General features: G+C 46.1%; 1 protein-coding gene across 1 annotated transcript in view; it reads right to left on the reverse strand.

Annotated features, from left to right (window-relative positions):
* The window catches only part of tmem178bb (transmembrane protein 178Bb), an 89856-nt gene that overhangs the window by 29382 nt on the left and 40374 nt on the right, over positions 1-20100 (reverse strand). Inside the window, exon 2 of the mRNA XM_076296567.1 lies at positions 14419-14532. Within this exon, the coding sequence (XP_076152682.1) occupies positions 14419-14532 (114 nt within the window). The remainder of the gene's footprint in view (positions 1-14418; positions 14533-20100) is intronic.

The raw sequence follows: 20100 nt of genomic DNA on the forward strand, positions 1-20100 counted from the left end.
GGAAATGAGTGGAGAGGAGAAGAGAGGAAGGGAGTGGAGAGAAGAGGAAAGGAGTGGAGAGGAGAGGAGAAGAGGGGAGAGAAGAGGAAAGGAGGGGAGAGGAGAAGAGAGGAGTGGAGAGGTGTGCTGTGGAAAAGTGACCTGGCGAGACTCAGATCTGCTCGAGGAGAGAACAGGAGAAGTGATGAAAGAGGAGAAGATGTGTGGGTGGGCTGGGATGAGTGGAGAGGAGACGAGTGGAAATAAAATGAGAGGAAGAAGAAAAGCAAGGTGAGTAGAGAGGTGCATAGGAAGGAGCAGGCCTTACAGGAGTGGGGGAGAGAAGAAGAGAGGAGAGCAGAAAGGAAAGAGAAGAGAGGGCAGCTAATTGTAAGCCTTGATAAGCCGACAGTACATTCCACGGAGATGACAGGAGGTGTTTTTTACTTGTTAACTCTGACCAGAAATCTGACCCTTGATACCTCAAACGTGCAGCAAGTGTGATATCAAGTTACTCTTGTGGTTTAGAATTTAAGCTTGCGGATATCGAAAAAAGGACACATTTAATGCAAGACAGCAGACAGGGTCTGAGTGAAACATTGACTTTTGTCCAGCAGTCTCGAGTGGTCTGCTGTATCCTATTACAATGCACAGCCATGAGTAACTTCCCTTCAGACTTAGAAAGCCTTCCTAGGTGGCCCTAGAAAAATGTGTTGTGCCTCTGAAGTGCAGAACTTCTACAGGAAGTCAGCAGTGCAGAACTTTCCGGAACGGCAGCTCCACTTTTATATAAAAGAAGCTTGAAAACTCCTCCCACTAATCATTCTCATTGTGTGCTCCTGTAGCTAATGGATGAATAACAACCACGTTTTGAGCACATTCGCGCGCACAGCAGGGTACAGTACCTGCACGAAATGGTCACAGCACACAGCCTCAGCAGTTCATGCTCGCGCCAGGCGGTCACCAGGAAGAGAGAGGGGGAGTTGTTAAAATGTGTAATATATATATATATATATATATACGAGGCTGTGGTGGCAGGAAGCTAATGACTGGCATTTGCAATGACGTCATGTCTGCAGCCTAGGTGAGGTGGTGGACAAAAATTACAGGATGGCGGAATTTGTCCGCTTCCTGTTTCTGTCCCCTGAGCACCATGGGAAATGGCTTAGCTTCGGCACACAAACAATATGTAAACACAATGGGTCATCGAACTGACATAAGTCACTTTTTTCACACAATCAGAAAAACTTTTAGGATACAATGAAAATCAACACGCACATATACACCATACACACACACATGCACAAACACACACACACATACACACATATATAGTATATGATTTTGACCCTAATCGTGTCTCACTGATATTTAAACAATGACAAACACATGAACTTTTACTGTTGACAGTTAGTGAAGAGGAGAGCCCATGTGATGCGAGAGATAAAGGGCACAGTGTGGTGAGACACAGGGGAACTCAGGCTGGCATATTCTTGGGCACCAGTCTTGGCAAGCAGGGCATTGTTTATGTATCTCTTGCCCCGACTCTGCTTTAAGAGCAACAGCAAAGCTGAGACGCTGAGGCAGAGCTGGTCGTGGTCCAGGCTCCATCTCATCTGCAGCTCAGGCAGTATCGGCCTGGGGTGGACACACACACACACACACACACACACACACACACACACATATACACTCACATTTGAATGCTTTTATTTGGATCTTATTTTTATTTATTTGGTGTCTGTGCGTGCATGTGTGTGTGTATGCAAGCTTGCTTGTGCGTGCGTGAGTGTGTGCATGCGTGCGTGCGTGTGCATGTGTTTGTCTGTGTGTACAGAACAGGACTTCTTATTAATCTCAATGTCATTGCTAAATCTCATATAACACTGCTCCAAACATCCCAAAATACCAGCCTGCTGATGAATTTTGGGAATCTGTGCAAGCCATACATTTGGCAGAAAAAAAAAAGAGAGAGAGAGAGAGAAAGAAAGAGAGAGAGAGTGTGTGTCTGTGTCAGAAAGAGCAAATGTGTGTGTAAAAGAGAATTTGAGACAAAACAAATGAAAGAGATAAAAAATGTGTATGTGTGTGTGTGTGTGTCAGGGCATTTGCTGTGTGGTGTTTTTTGTGTCAGGCTGGGAGAACTGGGTCATGGTTTACTCTTGTATTCCAGCATCCAAAGACTCACTTTATGGCCGCCGGCCCTCAAGCTGACACGAGGCACCAACAGGACGAGCCCTCTGGACTTGGGTTTCCTCTCCGCCCCGTCCCATCAATATTTCAAACCCCAACAAAGAGAAAAAGACACTGGCACTGTGGACCACACACTCATCTCTGCCAGAGATAAGCCTTTCAACTGTAAGCCATACACCTCCATCTGCACACACATCCCAATGTGGACCACTGCACACACAGTCATTTGCCTAATTCAGTGTTTGTGCTGGGTGTTGTTCTAAAGAGTGCGATTTCTAGCAAATTCAACTACAAGGAACAGATTCAGATGTGCTGTCTTCATATGTTAATGCACTTGTATGCAGATACATGTTATTCACACCCTTTGTCCTCCCCAACGCCCCCCCCCCCCCACACACACACACATACATACATACATACATACATACACGCACATACAAACAAAGGGCTTAAAGAAAGGGGGAATCTGTGCCTGAAGTTATCAACATCTTTGAATCTGTTCAATATAATTATCTGTTTTCACATCTTCAACGGCTTGGCCCACGCTTGAATTCAGGCGCAGTGCATGAGAACTTTAAGCCCTGCACACATACCATACACACACACACACACACACACACACACACACACACACGCCATAATACAGTGATATCTTGTAACATGATGCTAAAATATTCTCAAAGTGTGACAGCTCAACGCAGTTACTTATTGGAATCGGCTGAGGAGCTAGGACAACGCTACTCCCGGGGAGTTGACAGCTACCCCTTTTAAAACCGAACCAAAGCATTATTCAACGACTTCCTGTCGAACAAAAAGAGACTAACTATGCTGAGGGATCTTCTCTGCGGGGGATGTTGGGGTGGCGGAGGAAGGTGTCCTCTTTCAGATTGCATTCTGGGGGCTAAAGTGAGTCATCATCCCTCACTTGCAAATATAGTGTTGTGGTGTGTGTGTGTGTGTGTGTGTGTGGGGGGGGGGTGTTCTTCATGAGCTCTCAAAGAACAAGCTGGAGCACCATGAGTGTGTTCTCTCTCTCTCTCTCTCTCTCTCTTACTTTCTCTCTCTCTCTCTCTCTCTCTCTTTCTCTATCTCTGTCATTCATTTATCCTGGAGGGGGGGGGCATTCACCAGCCCGGGGGAAACAGTGGATTATAGCTACAGACAAATATAGAGCCGCAGCATCGTGTGGATTAACTTCCCAATTACTCTTTTCACGTGCTGCCAAGATATGGCACAGAAACACGCTGCAAATGGCTGCGCTTCTTCAGTGGCATTTCAGTCTCTATCCCCACGCGCTCCATTCGCTGCAAACCACAATAGATTCAGCTGCGTGTACATTTCAAGGGGTCGACATGTTCGCGACTGGTAAAAAAAACAAAAAAAAACAACAGGCATTGTGATCAATTGTTCTGGCGGAAAGCGAAGACAAACATAAGGAGCCGCGCCTGATAGTTGTCGTATCATCGATACATCAGGCTTACATTTCATAAATGGGAATGCTTAAAGCGTGCACAGCAGAAAATCCATAAACAGACGTGACGCGAGGTTAGACTAAGGTCAAGTATCGATCGTGTTAAGACGGATGTCCTTGTGAGGATGCCTGAAAAATGCATTTGCATGGCAGGCAGTGTTTTTTTTATGCTGGGGCGCACATTCCTGAAGCGCTGGAAAACAAAACGTGCCACAATGAAACCCACTTTCCCAACTCGCTTGGATGGTTACTACCTCTGCCCCAATTTAAAATGGATCCCAATGCGGCTCAGAGTGCCTCTACAAAGCAAAACAATATCACAAAGCAAAACAGGAATCTTGCCCACAGTAACCTAATGCTTTCAAGCAGATGCAGATGATTGTGCACTGCAGGTAAGCAAGCCTACACGACTGTACTGGCATTGAGTAGTGCCTGCTTTGAACAGCACATCAATAATTCACCACATGAATCTGGATGGAAGGCCGTCATGAGAACACACTCAGAACAAACTTGTTGTTTTATGAGAGAATCAGATGGAGTGTACCGTCCCTTTCTAAGTTGGCAAGTCCATATATGAAGAACATGTGACCAAACCCTACAGGCTTTTTCTCAGAACTCTGTGAGAATATCTCTGCTCTCCTTTTGAAGTGGATGTAATAGCCGGGCTACAACTGAAGCGTCCCATTTGCTTTCCGCGTTCCGGCAAGCAACTGATGCATTCCATTTGCAGAGCGTCTGCTGCAACGATTCGTTTCTACAATCAATGGAATGGTTTTCACCAGACATGAGAGCGCTGCGCAAATTCGGAAAAAAATATGTCTTCCAAAACTGTTTGCAAACTAAATGCTTCAGTGGCACGGCCCCTGGTGTATCTCAGCTGTAAGTCTGCACAATTAGGCCTCCATCATTACCACACCCACCTACCTCCATCAGCATCCACCTGCTCTCTCTCTCTCCAACAGCTCACTCCACAAACATCAGAGTTATGCAGCCAGCCAGAGCAGAGCTGAGTACCGACGGCTTCCGCTAGCCCACCAGCCACATCCACGAGTTGTGTCAAAGTTCAGGAAGAGACTGGGGGCGGGAGTTGGACGAGAGTGTCGTTGTTATGGGGGTTTGCATCCAGCCCACTTCATGCTCCATCAGATACACAAACAGTCGGAACAGCCGCCCACACACACGCACGCTCAAACACACGCACAAGGTGGAGGTGGCGTAGTGGGTTAGCGTTGCTGCCTGGCAGTCTGACAACCCAGGTTCTATTCTTAGTCAATGCATCTCTTTTGTCACTTTGAACAGATACTGGCTACCTTTACATGTGCCAGCCCTGCATCAGACTCTCTGTGTGTTTACTCTCTCTGCTGACACTACACTTTGGCCCTGATATCATGGCTTTCTCCCACGGCTGGATGCTGGCCATGGGAGGCTACGACTCATCTATTCATGTAGGCTACATCAGAGATACAAAGTTAGGGGAGTAGGACGATGAGTCACCCGTGCGTCACTCAAGTCTTTCCCCTAAGCTACTCTACCTAAGCGTGTCCCAAACATGACTTCTTTTTCTTATTTAGCTCCCGTTTTTTCCACCTGAAATGTGCCGGCTCCATCAATATTAATAGAGCCCTGTTAAAGACATGTTAGCAGTTCAAGCAACACTGCTGCTGTTTTCTGCTTTGAAAAGCTGAGGGAGAGGCATGACAAGAAAGGGTCATGGTGGTGATGGATTTCTGCATAGTTTTACTCTGCCTGACTGGAGCTAAACTCACACTGAGATGGGTGACAGGGTTAGCTGTTAGCCTTTGGATTATGTGAACTGAATGAGGGAACTATGCAGTCCCTGGAATAAAACTGTTTGGGGATATATATATACACACACGCACAGATAGTTTTCCATTTCCATTCCAATTTAATTTCACGATAATTAAATTAATTGGGAATTTCAGGGTTTAAAATAACACAAGGGAACCCGAAACAAGCAAACTGGCAAATGACTTAGCAAAGCCGTAGCCATACAGTGAAGCCCCCCCCCCCCCGCCCGCCCAACCGACATACGACCAATGGATGAGTAAGAGGGAGCTGCTGCCGCTGCTACGTAGCGTGACCTCCTTCCCATCACGTTTTTGGCTGCAGGCACTCATGGTGAGTCCCACACTTAATTTAATCGGGGAGAAAAAAAATATACGGCAGAGCGAAACGGTTCTCAAGGCAGGTGACTCAGAGGCCTGTACGGAGGGCGTCCGCTCGCAGTGGACCGAGCGGGGGGGCTGGCTGATGAAGAGGCCTCACAGCTACTTGCCCCCAATGACCCTCATGGTAGAGAGGCATTATCAAGGAGCAAGATGGACTGGGGTGAGGTGGGGCATCTTTCTTTCTTAAAGCACCTCAGAAGTCTCCTCCCTCCCTGTTGTCTTACTGTGCTTGCTAATTCTCCCCATGCTGTTAGTGTCATCCCTGAGTTCCGATGGCTGTGTGTGGGGGGGGGGCATTTGCCTTCATCTCCTCAGAACTTCCACCTGTGATGCATGGCAGGTAACACCCCCTCCACACACACACACACACACACTTTGTAATAGATAAAAGGTTTCATTTGTCCGACAGACTATTCCTCTTGCTGACACTTCCTGCCGACAAAAACAAGACAGTGCAATTAAAGTCGGCTGCTTTAGCACCTGCGTTGTCAACACCCGGCCAAAGCTTAATCTCTTCATTAAGCTATTTATTTGTGCCGGAGAAAGTTGGGAGGGGAAGAATCGATCGAGGCTGCCATTGTAGCTTTGAGGATTAAGGGCTAGCCATCGCTAAAGGGTATAGCTAACACTGCCTAAACCATGGGGTGGGGGAAAGGAAGGGAAGAAGGAGGAAAATAAGTGTGAAGTGGGGCAGAAAAGTGCCTCCAGTGCCACCAGCTTAGCCCATCAAAGATGTGAGGGGAAAAAAGGATGTCCTAAATAGTATTGAGACTCACAGAATCTCCCGCAAGATGATGTAGTAAGCATGCATCAATAGGGCTTGTCTCAGGATCACAACATACAAGGGGCAATTTGTTTTGACTTTCGGGAGGCAGGGAAGCATCAGTGAGTTAAATATGCTGGCGGCCATAATGCCATTTCAGCCTCTTCCCTGTTATCAGAGAAGTGAGTGGATTGGCCTGTAATCTCACCCGGGGCTAGGGACTGTGACAGTCAGGGGGTGTTGATTTTTTCATGGGTGGTGTTTTTTTAGTCCTTTTATTTTATTCATTTTTCATCTTTAGGAGCCCAGCTCTAAGATCAAGGAGAGCGAGACCTCATTGGCAAGAGAGACCAATGGCTTTTCCCCCCAGTGTTCCGTCCCCCAAAAGTGAGCATGCCACACCACACTACACCATGCCACACCACACTACACCATGCCACACCACACTACACCATGCCACACCACACTACACCATGCCACACAGGCATCTGACAGAGTCTGGCCCCGGGGGCACTGACACTCTGGCACTGCCCGCAAGGAGATTTGGCTAATCTGCAATGCCTCGAATGGAGATATGTAATGAGGCTCCATTGATCCGAGGCCATGCTGGCTTGGCATTGTTGACGTTAAGCCGAGGCTTGATTTCTCTCTCTCTCTCTCTCTCTCTCTCTGTTTCTTTCTCTCTCTCATTCTTTCGCTCCCTTATTCCTGTTAATCAAAAATTATTGTATTTTCAATCAATCATTTTGCGAACGAGGTGGGTTCCTAAATCATTTCCAGGTCCACTGCTGTTTCATCTGATCCAGGGCTTTGTGTGGGAGCATGCAATGTGCTGTCAATCACAGAGCTGAACGGCATCGCTAAAAATGGAACAGAGAATACATTTTCCTTTATGCAACTCCCTGTATTTAATATCAGCATGATAATGGGCTGATTAGCATAATTACACTTAGCTGCTATATGGTTTTTAAGTGCAGAAGGACTGATGTCAGAATGCTCAGCCTTGCATATTCACTGCAGAAGAACACAGTCAGTTACTTCAAAACATACATTTAGCAGTCAAACATCGGTGCAGTTAAAGCCAAATGTATTTACACTCATTTCCACACATTTTGATTTATTTGAATGTATTTCTATTTTACCAATTGGTTTCTTTTAACTGGAAATGGCTTTGTGCTAGAGATATAAATAGAAAAAACTATTTCTGTGTTTATGGGTGTGAATAATAACGGGTTTACTGTACATTATTTTTTTTTACAATTCAATTTACAATTCAATATATTTCCCTCTATCCTTGCCATTATATTCTTTCCTGTGTGTAGGCGACCTTGCCTCAGAGAGCTGATGACTTTGCTTGTGCAATATTAATGAACTGTTCAAGTGAGACCAATCTATGGTGTTTGGTTGCGTTAGGACACATCTATCTTCCCTAAAAAATGGGTTGGCAACAGAGGCTCCACCTTTGACTAATGGTTTACTGTCTCTCTGGTTCTTCAGACTCACTGTGCAGTCTTTTCCCAACAGGAGAAAAGAAAGGGAGTGGGGGGTGGGCCGATGTCATTAATATGACCACAGCAGACCACTCCGAGCCAGCGATCCAGTGGGAACGGGCTAATGCAATGCTAATAATCTTGTTTCCTCCTATCTTAGTAATTTTTTCTGTGTGTATAGCCAGAACTGACCTTCATATGTTCCCAGAGGAGGCGTGAAGAAAATGCATGCAAGTGTGTGTGTGAGGAACATAAAGAGTGCATGTACTGTATGAGTGTGCATATGAGCATGTGTATAAATGTTTTGCAGGAAAGCAACAGAGCTGTGTGTGTGTGTGTGTGTGTGTGTGTGTGTGTGTGTGTGTGTGTGTGTGTGTGTGTGTGTGTGTGTGTGGAGGGGGAAGTCACCAGTGAAATGTCAGGGCTTTTAATTAGCGGCAGATGGAGACGTGACACCGAACGTGTCGGATGGAACCGAAGCGAGCCCCCTGAGTGGCTCTCGGAAAAGAGGGAACATTCTCACAGCCAGGCGCCCAGAACGCATGTTATGGTTGAAGAGGGGGGGGGGGTTCCTTGACCACCGTGACCATCCCTCCTCCTCCTCTCTCCTCTTCTCTTGCAGGGGGAAAGTAAGAGGCGACAACGGTCTAAATGTCAGGTCCCAGATGCTTCGTGAGCAGGGTCCTTCTCTCCGCCTCTCTCACACCTCTCTGATTTCCATAACTCGTTAATATCGCAGTGTTCACAATGACGGGGGCCTCTACGGGGAAATCAAGCGAGCCGACGGAGCGAAGCATTTGATCAGGTCTGATTAAATGTTTTTAGGAAACACAATCGAGGATGCAGACGGAATGACTAAATAAGCCTGCGAAACACCCTGCTGTCATAACAGCAACTCCTCCTTTTTTCCCCCCTGATGACGCAAAAAAGGCAATAACTTAAAAGTGAAAGAGAGTTTAAAAACAAACTGATGCCTGGGCAAAGGTGCTAGCGGCTAATTGTAATTGTAATTTATTTATTTGAACGGGGACAGTGCACAAAAACATTATTAGATGTCTTGTGCCAGCTTGTAGCGAATTGCTACAGTAGTTTCTGCCCATAGTCCGTGGGCAGGTAGAGCAATAATATACAGACAAAGTATTTACAGCATACAGTACAGATTCACAAAGTTATAAAAATCTTTACAGACATTATTGTCCCCCTACCCCACCCCATCTAAAACTACCCCCCCCCCCATACACACACACACACACACACACACACAATAATTTAGCTCAGCAATTCATAGGTGGGAGCAAGTCTGCTTGATCCGCGCACACGTAGATATTCTCTGATTGCGATGATGACGGTTAATTATTTTTCACATCCTATTTCCTCCGAGAAGCTCACCTCAGGGCGAGGGAACTAAATTACACCTCAGAGTCATTACGGGGCCAATTATGAGGCGCTGAAATTCAAGGCCACCGTCAACACCGGTGACAGCCACAACTGCGCTGATTTGACCAAACAATCTCATCCGATACCTGACAATCAAAACGTAATGAGGGAACGACCGAGGGTGTCGAGGCTGACACTGTCACTTTTACTAATTTGAGGTGTAAGTGAACCTGAGTGTGTTTTTAATTACGAGCCCTCATTGGGGGCCTGGTCTCTGCCAAGCCCTTTAAACAGGACCCTTTCAGAGGATGGTGGGCAGTCTGCCTAAATGGCCAAATGCTAAATGACTGACCTTTTGAGACTTAGAGAGCCGCCCAGCAGTGTTGACAGTGATTCCTTGTGCAATGTTTACCACCCTGACAGGAAAGAGGAGAGTAAGAGGGACAAAGAGGGAGAGAGACATGGGCAAAAAGAAATGAATACAATGGAGAGAGAGAGAGAGAGAGAGAGAGAGAGAGACATGGGCAAAAATAAATTAATAGAATGGAGAGAGAGAGAGAGAGAGAGAGAGAGAGAGAGAGACATGGGCAAAAATAAATTAATAGAATGGAGAGAGAGAGATAGAGAGAGAGAGAGAGAGAGAGAAAGAGAGAGACATGGGCAAAAATAAATTAATAGAATGGAGAGAGAGAGAGAGAGAGAGAGAGAGAAAGAGAGAGACATGGGCAAAAAGAAATGAATAGAATGGAGAGAGAGAGAGAGAGAAACATGGGCAAAAAGAAATTAATGGAAAGGAGAGAGAGAGAAAGAGAGAGATATAGGCAAAGAGAAAGGATTGGAATGGAGAAAGAGAGAGATACAGTAGAAAGATAGTGAAGGAATGAGAGAGAAAGAGAAAGAGGGAGAGAGATCTAATAATCATTACGTCCTATCCCCCTGAGCACTTCTCGCCTGCTCACCACTGGTGCGAGGCCACTGTGTTGGAACAGCTGCTTCCGACTCTCCCTTTTAAAGGCTGACAAGTGATGAGGGGCCGCAGTAACAGTGGCAAGTGCTGCTCTGGACAGATAAAAACGCCACTAGGATGAGCCCCTCTATAAGCAGAGAGAGGAAATACAGACATACAACTCGCACACGGATGCACACACACACACACACACACACACACACACACACACACACACACACACACACACACACACACACACACACACACACACACACACACACACACACACACACACAATACTCTACACAAACAGTTTTGAGGATTTAAGATTTAAGTACAAATCTCCAAAGTCTAAAAGAATCTGTTTTCTCTAGAGGGAGACGTTGTCTGTGGATATGCTCGTAGCAAAGGCTGCTCTTTTCATAGTCAGCAGATGCTGGTCAGAGATCAATGGGCCGCAGTGCACCGCGCTCGGCCATCCCAGGGAACAATTACAAGAGGTACGCACCTTTGGGCACCAACCCCCCCGGATTCTCCCACTCTGTCATGTCCACTGACAGCCTCCCTTTGCTCTTTGCTGCCGCTTCCTTTTGATGTTACAAAACTCCCTAAGCTGCTGTATTTAAGGCGTGAAACATTCTTTCTTTTTTTCTCTCTCTCTCTCTCTCTCTCTCTCTCTCTCTCTCTCTCTCTCTCTGTCTCTATCTATCTCTCTGCCCCTCTCAGTTGCTGAGAGAGAGAAAAAAAGTGAGGAAAAAACCAATACTAATAAAACGAAAATCCAAACAGCAGAGAGGAGGAGACGGTTCAAATCAACACACATGGTGACACTCCAAACATGTGGGCGTGTGCCAGCGTCAACAACATGGCTTTGATGTTCCAACATAATCTGAAAGGTGTGTGTGTTTGTGTCTGTGTCTGTGTGTGTGTGTGTGTGTGTGTGTTTAAGGCAAGCAACTTTTTTATATTTCCTGAAATTACTGCCGTAGCCACTTTTCAGGTTTCCCTGACTGACGGCTACAAATGAATATTGTGTTTGCTTCAGACCCTCTGAAGCCACGCTGATCTTGCCTGAGACTCTTTTAAAAGAACGAATGACAGCAGTATAACAGAGGTACTGCTGCACCCGTAGAAAAAAACAACAACAAAAAAAGAGTAAAGGAAATAAAAGAACAGAAAACCCTACCTCCGCTCAATTTCATGTTCTTCCCAACAGGGGAAGCCTGCGGAGTGTGTCTCTGCGGAGAACGTGCTGAGTTGAGGTAGCTGGAGTGACAGCTGGATTAATAATAAGAAGCAAACCGGGAGTGTGTCCAGCTCACCTCCACACTCAGCACAAAACTCATCGCCACTCTTACAGCCCGATGTGGACCACAGCAACCCCACAGCAAAGGTGTGATGAGTCTCAAGTCAGTGAAGCAGGCCAGGACGTGCATGGCCTGACACACACACACACACACACACACACACACACACACACACACACACACACACACACACACACACACACACACACACACACAGACACACACACACACACACACACACACACCATATGTTAGTGTGCAAGGGTGTATATCTGTGTGCATGCCCTTCTATGTATGTGTGAAAAAGAGTGTGGGCTATTTCGAATTGATATAAGTATGTGACTCAGAGACAAGTAATGGCTGGCAAGCATGAGAGAGAAAGGCATGTGTGTGAGGAGGAAAGGTGATGTTTTCTATATATATGTACACCACAGAAGGGTCTGTTGGAGAGACTCTTTTCCTGTTTTAGATTGTTTCTGCCCCAGAGGTCTCCAACCCCAGACTGTATTGGACGATGGGGAGCAGGAAGTATGGTGTGTGTGTGTGTGTGTGTGTGTGTGTGTGTTCACAAGATTTCCCATTTACCGCTTCGCCTGGGGCTTTGATTTCGCCTGGATCTCCTTGCCTTTGCCATTGATCGCTTTTGGAGCGGTAGACGCAGCACGAGGCGGGAGGCTTTTATTTGGTTGCCCTTTCTCCTCTCCCTCGGTTTTTTTTTCTAAACTTTCCTCCGTTTTTTCGCCTGCTCCCTGTAGGACGGGCCATCCATCATCGGCGGCCTTCCGCATGCACAGGGGGAGACGGGGGACAGCCGGCTGGTGCGGTGGATAATAAGGACATTAAATGCCTCTTACTGATGCTGGCTGTAACGAGGCGCTGACCTTCGCAGCTTCACGGCTGATGAAGAGAGGGGTGGTGGTGGTGGTGGTGGTGGTGGTGGTGGTGGTGGGGCTGGTAGTGGTGGTGGTGGGGGTCACGCTGTTTAAATCAGACTAGGCCATATATACACAGAGTGTGTGTGTGTGTGTGTGTGTGTGTGTGTGTGTGTGTGTGTGTGTGTGTATTCATATATGGCTGTATTCACTGGCTTGTAAGTGAGAGGACTGCAGACAGGACCAGACATTCATAGGTACGTGTGTCTTTACTATTGGAACCACCAGCCACACTGTGACTGCATTATGCAGTTCGTAAAGTTTGCCATGTCACTGTATGGCGAAAGTGTTTAAGTGACCATGCTCTCCGTGCTTGAAAGATAAATCTGTAACTCCGCCTAAAGCTGTCCAGCACGCGATCCTCTGGCCTTTTTCTGAGTCATATGTGGCACAGAACAGGAAGCACAAACAGGGAGACATTTTCCGACGGCAGGAAACATACATTTTTCATTGCTAGCGCTTGACCGCCCCTGAGAGGGTTTTTCTTCCATCTCCTCCTTACTTTCCTCCTGATATACCCTTCTTACGTAACTCGGCTGTTACACTGGGGAGAGGGGCTGGGGTGACAGGCAGGAACGAGAGAACAAGAGAGAGAGAGAGAGAGAGAGAGAGAGAGAGAAAGAAAAAGAAATGAGAGAGAGAGAGAGAGAGAGAGACGACGGGCTTGCCAGGGAACCTGGGATAGGTTGAGGTTAACGTCATCCTCTCTCTCTGTTCTCCTGACAATGTCCTGTCTTTGTGACCTGTTCGAGTGTGACCGGGTGACAGTTTGAGGCCAGAGCGTATCATGTTGGGCTTCGCTCGCTGTCCAAGCTCCTTTGCCGCGCTTCACAGCCACTTGAACCCACGCGATGACCCCAACGGACGCCGCTGGCCAACAGGCTCAGTCGGAGGAAGCGAGTTGTTGTAGAGACACACATACAGATGCACTGTATGTGCACACTGGCCATTTCAAAGTGGCCATCCAACATGGCCGACTAGAACGCCGTGTAGAATGACAAAGGGAATCTGTGTTATCATCATGGAATTGTTGTAATGGCACCACATCATACAGAGCTCCCTTTTCCGCCGTACATTAGTCTGGACGGAGAGCTCCTTTTATCTCCACTTCAGAGCTAACCAAGAGCCTGTCTAGGATTTCACTGCTGCCAAGAAAACACACACACAAAAAAGAGTCGGAAGCAACCATTCTGAAATCTGGACGGCTCCTGGAGAGCTGGCGTGATATCACATGACAGAACTCCACAGAATGTGAAAGGAGCAAATATAGCCCCCGAAACCTCCACCCACATCCGGCCTTGGGTAGACTTCATTTGTAGTTTCCTCGGAATGATGCACACAGTCCATAAAAAAACAAAAAAACAAAATAGATCAACTGCACAAATTAAATGCTAGACCAGGTGGCCTACTTAAGACGCAGAAAAAATGTGTCTCACACACTAAATAACAACCTCTGATGAGTCCAGGAGCCTGATCTGATTTTATCAGTCGATGTGAAATTTGTAATGTGTGCATCATGCAGTAGCCTTTGCAGACCGTGACCATTCTTCTTTAATTTCACACCATCAGTGCTTCCTAAGGGACGGGCTGGCAAGCAATCTAAATCATTAACGGCACACACTACTGCATTAATGGAGTCAACAAGCCCTGCTGAAAACACAGTCACACGAGTCTCAGTATTGACAGCTCCCATATAGGGGCTGTGGGCTGTGACCGTGGAGGTGTTGACAGGGTGGGAGAGAAGTGCAAAAAAGCTGGGGTGACTTACGGAGTGAGTGCCACTCGTCCTGCCGGATTGTCTTGGTGATGTTGTAGGAGAGATTCTTGGGTATAGTGGCTGAGGAGTAGTGGTACTTGATGTAAGAGCATCTTGCAATGGAGCCTGTGAAAGGAGAGAGAGAGAGAGAGAGAGAGAGAGAGGGGGCAAAAACAGAGAGGGCGTCGGTTAATGTGAACCCTAGACGATTGCGAAGGCTGTGTCATTACCCTGAAAATTGGCACCATCCAAAATGGCAGCACAGGGGCCTAGCACTAATCAGCCAATCAGTGGAATGATGTCTCTTTTCTTACACAGCAAAGTCGTCACAAAAGCACATTTCTCTGATCCTCGCTGTAGGAAAACAATAGTGAGGAGAGCAATATTGTATCAGCGCTATTGTACGAGGTTCTGGAGAAATCAACTAGGAGAGGGGGGTTCTAATTCATTGTCTTGCGTCTCCACTACCCTGTCAAAAAAGAGTGTGTGTGTGTGTGTGTGTGTGTGTGTGTGTGTGTGTGTGTGTGTGTGTGTGTGTGTGTGTGTGTGTGTGTGTGTGTGTGTGTGTGTGTGTTGGGGTGAGGAAGAAGGAATTCATTAACGGCTGCCACACAAGTGGATCTGTTATTTTCGAGTGCAGTCAAGCTGTCACTTTTTGACAGGGATGTGCTCGGCCCACTGGAATTGATGAAAAAGTCAACTAAGAGGAGAGTTTTTAATACCCTCCACCGCTAGATGGTCAGGTCAGTCGTTGCATTGGGAATCAGCATAAGCATCTCAAACAACAAACTCAAGCTTGGGGTGAATGTAAATGCTGCCATTACAGGCTATCTGTATTCATTGCTACTGTTTAGCAATGCCTGAGAAGTACTTGAGATGTCCATCAACTATTCCACCATAAAGCCCAAGACGCATCTGGAATACAGAACAGGTCTTTTCAGAGTACTGCGTAGAGTGTGTGTGTGTGTGTGTGTGTGTGTGTGTGTGTGTGACAGCAATGCAGTGTAAAACTCCTCGTCAGAACTAAAAATAAATGTATAATGTTTTGTCAATGTTTGTGAACTGTACCTCGAATGATCATACAGTAATAACTCATAGAAACCCCATGTGGAGACACTGTTCTGCTTTGCTACCACCATGAATAATACATGGCAAATGCTACGTAGATAAGCACAGTCTAAACAAACAAAAAATCATGTGTTTTATGTAAGAAATATGTTTGACATTGCGTTACATCCATGAGGGGACTCATAATGAGGAGCTAAAAGCTCACAAATTATTAACATTTTTTTTTTAAAATATTTTAAAATGCCATGGGGGATTAACTAGGCAGTTAAAAAAAGGAATCTTTATTGCCATGTGTGTAACAGTGCATGGTCAAGTGGTGTCACACACATCTACTGTAGTTGCTAAAAGTTACAGTACTATAGAGTGCATGGTAGGGTAAGTGAAACTGACAAAATGCTCTTTCTCATTCAGCGTATAACCCTGAGACATTTCTGCTGTTTGAACTGGGTTGTTTGTGTGAGGCCTGTCTTGGCATGGTCTGTGGCGCTCGGGAGGTAAATGGGTTGCACAGCATGGGACAGGGAGCATGGCAGTGTGCTTACCACTCTCTCTCTCTCTCTCTCTCTCTCTCTCTCTCTCTTTCTTTCCATTTCTCTCTCTCTCAACTCTCATCTCTCCTCTCTCTCTATCTCTCTCTCGTTCCCTGTTCAACAGCAGGACGTCTCAGGGAATTTATACTGCAGAGGCCTGAGATGACTACGTGCAACACCTTTTTTCCTTCTAGTTCTCTCTCTTTCTCTCTGTCTCTCACTTTTACTTTTCTATAGCCCTGGACTACATTTTTCCATAGGCTTTTGCAACACCATAAGATTTATTTCCCTTCTCTTTCTCTTTCTTTCTCCCTTATATATCTCATATATCTTTGATGGAATACTGTTCTTACAGACATGAAACATTATTTTTCTTCCTTTCCCTTCCCCCCCCCCCTCTCTCCTCCTATATAGCCTCTGACAGATCATTGCACTCAGCCTGTGTTTATGTCTCTGTCTTGAACAAAAACAGAATCAGCCATCTGCCTGCCTCTGACAACAAACTTCTCTATACCAGCAGCCATTTCATGGCGCTCTGCATCCAGGCCCTTCCCCGGGATGAGGAAGGCACTCATTTAGCACATCCCTTTTAAAGCCCGCATGCGGCAAGAAGGGCCTGATGCGAGTCCACCGAGACTGGAAGCGCGCAAATATGGAGAGAGAGATACAACCCCTCGCTAATCGGTAGAGACGTGTGCTTATGTGCACTTGTCCTGAAGCGTCTCTCTCTCTCTCTCTCTCTCTCTCTCTCTCCATCTCCATCTCTCTTCTCTCTTTCTCTTTGCAAAGACGTATACACACACGCACACACATACACACACACACACATGCACGCATGCATGCATGCAAACTCAGTCACACACACACACACACACACACACACACACACACACACACACACACTCTCACCCGTGCCCCACATGGGAATGCAGTAGCTGACGGGTAATTACGCATTTGTCAGAGTCTCTGTGCCAGCAGTCTCTTTCGGCGATGCTCACTGCACTGATGCCGCACACACACGTCCAACACATTATTTTACGCTAATGTGAGAGCCATGTGGCTGAGCCTGCCTGAGCACACTCTCACCGCGCCCGTCCCAAATGGGGCATGGGTCCTCCAGCCTGGAGCACAGGGGTTCCGGAGGGTGGGGGTATGGGGGGCAGGGTGACATTGCCCCCATCCTTCCAGGAACCTGTGCCACGGCAACTAGCACAAAAATCTATACGGTGTTAAATGAATACCAGGACACCTCATTGATTAATCAATGATCAGTATCATGGCCAAACACAACGAAACACATACTCTGTGCAGGCGCGCGTGCTAATGCAACTAAATTACGCTAGATATACTAATGCTAATAAAGTGGCTGCTTAAACACTCAGTGTTTCATCTTGCACAGAATAACTATGAATGTGTTATGTTTGAGGTTGCATACAGTATCAAAGTAGTGTGTATTTGGGAAATATTGGCTAACCACAGCATTTCTCATCCGTGCATATGTCTCTGAGATATTGACTGTGGGATGATGGGGAGAGAGAGAGAGAGAAGGGCTGGTCCTCTATCTTAGAAAATCCCACAACAGTTACATTATCACCGCCGATTGTTCCAAGCTGCTTTAGCCCCAGTCTTAGTGAAAACCCTACTCAAACATCTCCCATTACATTATGGACGACTAGCACGGATCGCTATAAACAAACACACACACTCAGACACACACTCACACATACACACACAATGGTGCAGGACTCGATGTAATCGGAACCGATCACTCTCTCAGCAGCGGACAGTTCTGGCTTTCCGTATGGATTTTTTTTTAAAGCCAAAGCAGCCTTCCGAGGAATCCCGCAGAGGATCGCAAAACGGACCAATGAAAAGTAGCAGCAGTCCTTCACAAAGCAGAAAGATTGGCTTATTGTCTAGGAGGGGGGAATGGCTCAGCTTCTATCATTATCTGATGCAGTGGTTTCATTTGAACATGTTTGTGCTTGTCATTTGGCTGCTTTATACCTCTTCTCCCTGCACAAATGCACAGGATGGAAAGGGCGTTAGAGAGCCATTATATGTGCTGCTATTGAAACTCCTGACTTCACTGGTTACTATGAGTCTCTAGAGTATTCTGCAGTGTGAGAGATATGGGATGGGAGAGAAGACAAACATGTAGATACACGTGGGAGGAGATGGAGGTCAATGTGCCTCCTGGCCTCCTCCTGATTATTCTGAGGTGCTTCTGTTATGTTCCGATATGGCTTCTTTCAGTCATTAGTACTTCAATACCAAGCGCCTGTACTAGACTTGTATGAGCGAGAGAGAGAATGCCCACCAAATCTTCTCTTTATCATTCAACCCAGCAACACAAAAACTGACTGAACATGTCGGCACAGGAGCTGAGAAGCACTCTAAACCCTCAACAAAACTAGATGTACCACAGAGCGGTACAAAATATGACCGCCGCCCAGTCCAGCACATTTTTTCCACAAAAAGAAATCACGCTGAAAGGCCTATATGATTCTGTCTCACTAAATTGCATTATCCACATTCAATTCTTGGTATCTGCTAGACGACAAGTACCAAAACATGATTAGTTCATAGATTTCACATGTAAAATTAATTTTATACAACCCCACCTCCATCTTGCCTGTTCATAATTCTGAGAAATTCTTGATTGTTTGTGTTATGTTTATGTTATGTGTGTGGGTGTGTGTGTGTGTGAGTGTGTGTGTGTGTGTGGGTGTGTGTGTGTGTGTGTGCGTGCTTGTGTGTGTGCCTGCGTATGTGCCTGTGCATGCAAGCGTACATATGTCTACTGTGTGAGTATGTGTCATACGTATGATTACTGTGAATGTATGTGTGTGTGTGTGTGTGTGTATCTGTTTGTGCACATGTGTGCACATGAAATGGGTTAAGATGACCCCTGGAGGCAAACATACGGAAAAAAATGGTCATCCTAGGCCCTACAGTTCTCAAGATATTCACAGAGAACTGTGTCTGCCCTACCCTCCTTTTGGGGGGTCCAGTCCAGCGGGGGGGCTACAGATCAAAACGAAAAATGACGGTTCCATGCTATCCATGTGGGGGTACATGCCCACCAAGTTTTTTGTACCCCGGTCTTTCAGTGTCCCGGGAATCCTTGTTGGTGTACGTCACTAAATGAATACATAAATTATTTTATTGTAAGGCCCCCCATGAACAAAAGTACACAAAACTTGGCATGCTTTCGGAGGGTGTCATAATGATCCTACACTTTTAATTTCGTGCAGTTTTGACCTTGTCAGCCAGAGATATTGTGACGAAAACACCTAATTTTTTGCTTTTTAATTTTTAACTAGGTGGCGCTATACATGAAATAAGTGGTAATGGGATGGGTTGACATGCCCCCTTAAGACCAACATACATAAAACAGGTGGACCTCCTAGGCCCTACGGTTCTCGAGATATTCACAGAAAACTGTCTCTGGCCACCTACAGGCCAGTTGGTATATAGTAACATAAATTAATTTATTGTGTGGCCCCCCATGAACGGAATTCCACAAAATTTGGCGTGCATACAGAGGGTGTCATAATGATCGATCCTACACTTCCAATTTCGTGCAGTTTTGACTATGTTAGGTCACAGATACCTGTGATTACAACACCTCATTTTTACTTTTTTGTGTTTAACTAGGTGGCGCTATACATGAAATGAGTGGTTATGGAATGGGTTGACATGGCCCCTTGAGATCAACATACAAAAAAAAATGGTCCTACTAAACCCTACGGTTTTCGAGATATTCACAGAAAACTGTGTCTGCCCTACCCTCCTTTCGGGGGGTCCAGTCCAGCGGGGGGGCTACAGATCAAAACGAAAAACGATGGTTCCATGCTATCCATGTGGGGTTACATGCCCACCAAGTTTCGTGTACCCCGGTCTTTCAGTGTCCCGGGACTCATTGACGGAAATTTGGGCATGCGAAAAAAAAAAAAAAAAAAAAATAAATAAATTCTGACTAAACCTATATGACCGCCGCTTCGCTGCACGGCGGTCATAATAATATTATACAGAGAGGAGAGCGGATCTTCAACTTTAATATAGTTTCATTGTTAAGTAGAACTTAGACGGA

The sequence above is a fragment of the Alosa pseudoharengus genome, unplaced genomic scaffold (assembly GCF_046254945.1).
Source record: "Alosa pseudoharengus isolate Yale_2024_CS ecotype anadromous, Long Island Sound unplaced genomic scaffold, YU_APseudo_1.1 YU_APseudo_1.1_scf_20, whole genome shotgun sequence".
Lineage (NCBI taxonomy): Eukaryota > Metazoa > Chordata > Actinopteri > Clupeiformes > Clupeidae > Alosa > Alosa pseudoharengus.